At 64.5% G+C, this 6,091-nt stretch overlaps 1 protein-coding gene across 1 annotated transcript; it reads right to left on the minus strand.

Moving 5' to 3' along the window:
- Positions 1-267: 267 nt before the first annotated feature.
- Positions 268-5,129, minus strand: Tmem240 (transmembrane protein 240). The gene is made up of 4 exons (XM_026414884.2): positions 5,019-5,129; positions 4,713-4,819; positions 650-858; positions 268-578 (listed from the first exon to the last, which is right to left on the minus strand). Exons 1-4 carry the CDS (start codon positions 5,073-5,075, stop codon positions 430-432), a joined length of 522 nt encoding a protein of 173 aa, XP_026270669.1. The 5' UTR covers positions 5,076-5,129; the 3' UTR covers positions 268-429.
- Positions 5,130-6,091: the final 962 nt, after the last annotated feature.

Below are 6,091 nucleotides of genomic sequence, written 5' to 3' on the forward strand. Positions count from 1 at the left end.
CACATGCTCCCGTGTGCTGACGGCGTAGCCCCTGGCGCCTCCCCCCACTCCAGACCAAACGGACGGATGGACGGACAACACAGTGCACAGGAAACAGCAGCTTTCAATCAGATGTGGCCTGAGTCCAGTCCTGACCCTGGCCAGACCTGTCCCCACTGAGGACCCACCCCCCTTGGCCCCCAGCACCTCTAGGACAGAGCCTGCCCTTGTGTCCTGCCCTGAGGCCCGGTGGCCAGCCCCACCCCAGCCCCCACCCCACCCCCTTTATAAAAAGAAGAGACAGCACCTTCCGCTGGACCTGCCCTGCAGCCACAACCCGGCCAGCCACAGGCCAGGACACCCTGGGCCTGAGGCCGCAGTCCCGCCCGGCCAGCTGGGCCTCCGCGGGTCGGTCTGGTCTGCACAGCAGCCCTGAGTCCTGGGCGCGGCTCACAGGTGCCGTGGGCTCGGGTGCCCGTTGTGGTAGAGTTTCTGCTTCACGTGCACCATGTTCCCCGCTGGCTCCTCGAAGGGCCTGTGCGGCCTCCGGCCCAGGTCCCGCAGGCTGCACAGCTTGGGCAGCCAGGCCCACGAGCCATCTGCAGGGGACAGGGCGGTCAGGCGGCCGGGCTGGCCCGGGGCTTCCCAGCGGCGGGTGGGAGGCACTCACCGTAGCGCCGGCCGGCCCTCCAGGCACGAACGGCACAGTGCAGCACGCCGTCCATCCACACCAGGAACCAGCTGATGCAGAAGCCTAGCAGCAGCCCCAGCATGAGGTCGATCTCCTGCTTGGTCACATTGTCCGTCACAAAGTAGTTCTCTGAGGCGTCCACCACCGACTGGTCCCCGTCGTATGGGATCACGTAGTGGATGTGGTGCCTGCGGGCGGCAGGGCGGGCTGGCACCTCTCCCGCCAACCCTGGCCTGGCTTCCCCGGGTCCACGCTGGGCAGGCTGGGGGTCCCAGAGGCAGGTGGTGTGACCCCCACGGGGCACCTCAGGGACTTCTTTGAAGCAATCCCCAGGCGCTGGTTGGCAAGAGTCATCAGACCCGCCCCCCAGCCCCAGGCTGCCAGGCCAAACTGTCAGGGCAGGTGGGAGGCCAAGATCCTGCTGCCAGCAGTGATGCCTAGGGAGGGTCTGGCTAGGGGATGTACCCTCACCCAGCACCTCCCTCTTTCCTGAGGGCCCCAGGCATGAGCCCTGGTCCACCTGCTGACTGTGGGGACTGTCCAGGCCCGGCAGAGCCCAAGGGCCAGTGCCCACCAGACCTGGTCCCTGGCCTGTATACACAGGCCTAAGAGCAGGCTACACTCCATGCTGTCGGGGTACTCCCTGCCCACCCTGGGCTTCTGGTCCCTAACTTGTGCCTCCCTGCCTCACTCTGGGCTGGAGGTCTGGAGGACTCTGCCCCACAACCCATTCTTACATCCTCACCCACGTCCATCACTGCCCACTCACTGCCGGTGGGATGGACGCCAGAGTCCCTCCCCTTGAACCAGCCACACCGTGCCCCCAGGAGGCACTGGGCTCTCGAGGACTGGGGCTCTGCTCTCCCAAGCCTGTAGGTGGCACTACCGCAGCTTCCTCTCTTCCTCTGGTGGCTTGCCCCACTTCCAGGGAGCCCTCCAGCCCCAGGACTCCCAGTGGTGGCCCTGCAGGGGGAACTGGTCCCCATGACAGCAGATTTGAACATCCTAGCCCGGAAGAGGGGGTTGGTGGCCCTGGGGCCCAGAGAGCCAGGGCCACATGCTCTGGTGGCACCCTCTTCCTCCCAGCCGTCCTATCTGTGGCCCGGTCCTTTGCTCCTGCCGGCCAAACCAACCTCACGGCCACTCTCCTCCCTGCTACCTCCGTGTCTGCTGGGCGCTCAGCTGCCTGTGCGTCTCCACGTGGGATCTACAGACACCTCAGACGCTGCTGAAAATAGCTCCTGGCTCCCCAAACCTGCTCCCCTCCTCCCCTCAACAAGCTGCACAGACCCTGTGGCTCTGCCCATCAGCCTTGCAGTCTTCCTGCCCAGGCCTGGTCTTCCCTCCTTCCCCCACCCAGAGGGACCTTCCCCCCAAAGAAAACTGACTCATCTTCCTTGAGCAGGGCCCATGCTGTCCACCTCCCACCCAGAGGCAGGGCAGGGGCAGCCCCCAGCCAGGCAGCTCAGAACCTCTCCTGCTCTTCCTGGGGCTCAGCCCCTTCATCCACACTGGCCAGTCCCAGTAGGCAGGGCTTGGGCTGCTGGACCAGGCTCCACTTGTGAGGAGTGACCAGGACTGACACCTGGCAGCCGTCACTCATCTGATTACAAGCTTTATAGACATTATCTGTCATCATGATGGAAAATCACTGATGGTAACAGAGAACAAGGGGTTGGGCCAGTCCCTGGGAGGAAATGCTTCCTGACCCATTAGGGTCCCTGGGGCACTGAATGAACTCTGACTCCCCCCAACACAGGTGGCTGGGCAGGAAACCCCCAGGAACCCTGAAAGCAGGGCCAGGCAGGGTGCCAACAACTGGGCTTGGGACTGCTGCTGGCCTGGGCATCTGCATCTTCCCCTCCACGACCCTGGGCCTCCTCCTAACTCCAGGTCCAGCCATGGAGGTGGGCGCTCAGGTCTCCCAGATGAAGGCAGAGGGATATGCTGTGTGCACATGTGTCTGTGATAGGTACAGACATATGACCCGCCTGCGCCACACATGCTGCATGTGTCCACCCAGGGCCCAACGCATGTCGTGTATACACACTGGCCACATGCACAGAGCACAGTGTGTATACTGTGGACCAGCGTCCCACAATCCCACAAGCCCCACATCCATGCACTGAGCACACGCCGGCATGAGCGTGGCATGTCACACATGGATGCACATCACTCCACGTACACAGAGCCGGCCTCTCTGTGGGGTGCTGTCCTGTGCACAGATCCATGTGCACAGGAACTGACGCTACCTGCTAATGTGCATGCTGCACAGAATTCACATACATGTCCTCTGTATGAAATTCCATGTAGAGGCATGTACGAGACACAAACGTGTATACGTTTTCTGCACGGTGTGTACACAGGTAGAATCTGTTGTGGCAGCACGTGTACATGGTGTATACATGGATACCCCACATGCAAACCTGTAATCTGCACATAGTTGCTGCACCCACACAGAGACGATCTGGCAGTCCTCTGAGCACACGGCACTGTATATTGTTCTATATACATGTACTTTCCATACACATATATATGTTGTCAATATACAAGAGTACTTTGTATGAATTTACATATCCTGTATGTAGAAATGTGTACAAAGCACATACATGTAGACACACGCAGAGACGCTCCGTGTGCATAGTGGGGCGGGGGTCTGCAATACAGGCCTCGAGTCAGCCTCCACTCTGCAGGCGCCTCTTCCACATGAGTCCACATGTGTCCTGGAGGCTACCTGAGAGGCATACACACACCTTGGGCAAACACACTCTGAACAACGCCCTCTGTCTGCCCAGGCAGCCCTTCTGTGTGCGGCCCCAGGCAGAGCCACGCTGGGCACATCTGATGACCCATACGTGTTAAGTGTGTGTTCCCAGAGCTGAGTGTCTGGGCCAGGGCATGCACACTGTCCACCTGAGAGGGTCTCAGCTCCACCATGGGCACTGCCCACAAGCAGGGGGCGTGCCCTCGTGCCTCTCTTGCGCTGTGGGCCATGCTGGGCAGACTAGGCACACCAGGTGGCACCCAGATTTCTCAGGGAGCATGTGCCCACCAGCAACCTCTCCCACTATGTCCAGCACATGCGAGGGCACACTCGCTGTCCTGCGACATGCCTGTCTGCACCCGGAGGCATGTGACACACTGGGGGAGACATGCAACTGCCCTGGCACCCCGACCCTGCCACCCCCGCCACCCTCACATGTCCACAGAGCCTAGGAAGGGCCCTGCAAGGCAGCGTGGGGCAGGTTCTGTGGCCGGAGTCCCATCCCCTCCTGGCTGCATGACCTTGGGTGAGTCCATCCTCTAAAACCTCTGTCCGCTTCCTCGTCTGTCCAGCAGGGACAACAGTCACCGCGGGAGGGCCTCTCTGGGATGAGTGCATGCGGTGTGTGCACTGTGTGTACGCACATGTATATGCACAGACGGTACACACATGCGCGGCTCATGAGAAGATGTTTATTTCGTACATGGACGTACAGACATGCATGGGCAGGAAGACTCCATCACTACACGTGCACGGGAGCAGAGGCCACTCAGGGGCATGTGGCAGGGGCTCACTGTGACCTTGAGCAAGCCTCAGCCCCACCCCTGCCTCAGTTCCCCCTCTCCACTCGGAGGGGCTGTGCCAGGAGCTCCTCAGTGTCGGCCCTCGGCCCTCCCCACCTTGACCTCCTCCACCTGCCTGCCCTGGCTCACAGGAAGGTCCGCGAACACACAGCGGCGGTGAGGAGGACCGGCCGGGCTGGGCCGGGCTGGGCCGGGCCTCCACGGTGGCCACCACACTGGACACTGAGCTGTTGTTCTCCAGCCTCCAGGCCCTGGACCAGGAGGCCGGCGGCCCTTTCTCTACAGGCTCTCTAGGGCAGGGAACGGCTGGCGGGGGGTCCTCAGTCCCGGTTCCCGGCAGGCAGCCCCTCCCCCAGCAGCTGGTAGGCCGAGGCGGGCCCCGCGGCCTGGCGCGGCTCTGCGGCCCGCGCCGGCCCCCCGGCCCCGCGCACATGTGTGATCACGCGTGTCGTGCCCCGCGCCGGGGCGCACTCACCGGCCACAGTTGCAGTGGCAGACGCGGTCCTCGCCCCGCAGGTGCGGGAGGATGTAGTTGTGGAATCGGTCCAGCAGCGCGTTCATGTCCATCAAGCACGCGATGGCCTGGAAGAACCCATGACCGGTCAGGGCGAGGAGTGGGCCGGGCCGGAGGGCCGGGGAGGGGGCAGCGCCGCCGGGGAGGGCGCGCGGGGCGGCGGAGGGCGGCGCGGGCCGCGCGGGCCGGTAAACAAGGCGGCGAGGCGGGGGAGGCGCGCGCGCGGGCGGGGCGCAGGGGGCGCGCGCGGGAAGCCCCTCCGCTCACCATCACGATCGACGCCCCCAGAATCATGAAGATCATGGTGTTCGCACTCATGGACATCGGGCGGGGCCGGGCCGGGCCGGAGCGCCGCCCCCCGGCCCCGGCGCCCCCCCGGCCCCGGCCCGATGCTGAGCCCCTGCCGCCTCCGCAGAGGTCAGCGCCGCCCGCGCGCCGCCGCAGCCCGCGGCCCGGAGGCAGGCGCGGCGCACGGCAGGATGGGCCGCTGGGGTCGCGGCAGCGGCGCGCTGCGCTCCGCCCTCGGCTACGCGCTCCGCGGTCGGCGCGGCCCCCGCCTCCTGCGCCCCGCGAGAGCTGCCTCCGCCCCGCGCGCTGTCTCCGCCCCCCCCGCCCCCGCCGCGCGGAAGGGACGCGGGCGCCGGGCGCGTGACTCCGTGGGACCCTGCCCGACCCCGCCGCGAATGCCCCGTCCTTGGTTCCCAGGTGAGAGCCGCAGGGCAGGCTGGTTGGCTTCTGCTGCGTCGGACAGGATAGCGCCACTAGCGGGGAGGTGATGCTGGCATGGTGGCAGGAGTTGGGGGGGCAAGGTCACCAAGGAGCCCGGAGGTCACTCAAAGCCAAGGCCACAAGGTAGCTGGTAGGGCCAGAGAGCCGGGGCGGGCTGGGAGCCGGGGCAGGAAAGGCTGACCCCAGGCTCACCAATTGTGGGAGTATGGGTTCTGGCATGGTCTTGGTGTCAAGCCTGGAGGCCCTGTGTCCACAGCTCTGCTCTGGCTGCCCCCGACCCTGGGGAACCAGGCTCAGGGTCCCCAAACCCTTACCCACCGCCCAACACAAGGCTGACCCAAGGGCTCAGGAACTGCTTGCCTGGCCCAACATGACACTCGACGGCCTTTACCCTTCGTTCCAGGACCCAGAGCAGGCAGGACGGTCATCTGGAAGTAGACCTAACTGGTGGACAGTCTTGACACCCAGGACAGTTGATCGCAGCTCTCGGGGTGGGAGCCATTGCTGGTGTGTCCTGCCTTCAGCAGCCCCTCCCCAGCCCCTCTCCCTCAGGAGGTCCTCAGGGGCCTATACCTCTGCAAGAGGAAGGTCTGGCCAAGAAATCAGGACAA

The sequence above is a fragment of the Urocitellus parryii genome, chromosome 11, assembly GCF_045843805.1.
Source record: "Urocitellus parryii isolate mUroPar1 chromosome 11, mUroPar1.hap1, whole genome shotgun sequence".
Taxonomy (NCBI): domain Eukaryota; kingdom Metazoa; phylum Chordata; class Mammalia; order Rodentia; family Sciuridae; genus Urocitellus; species Urocitellus parryii.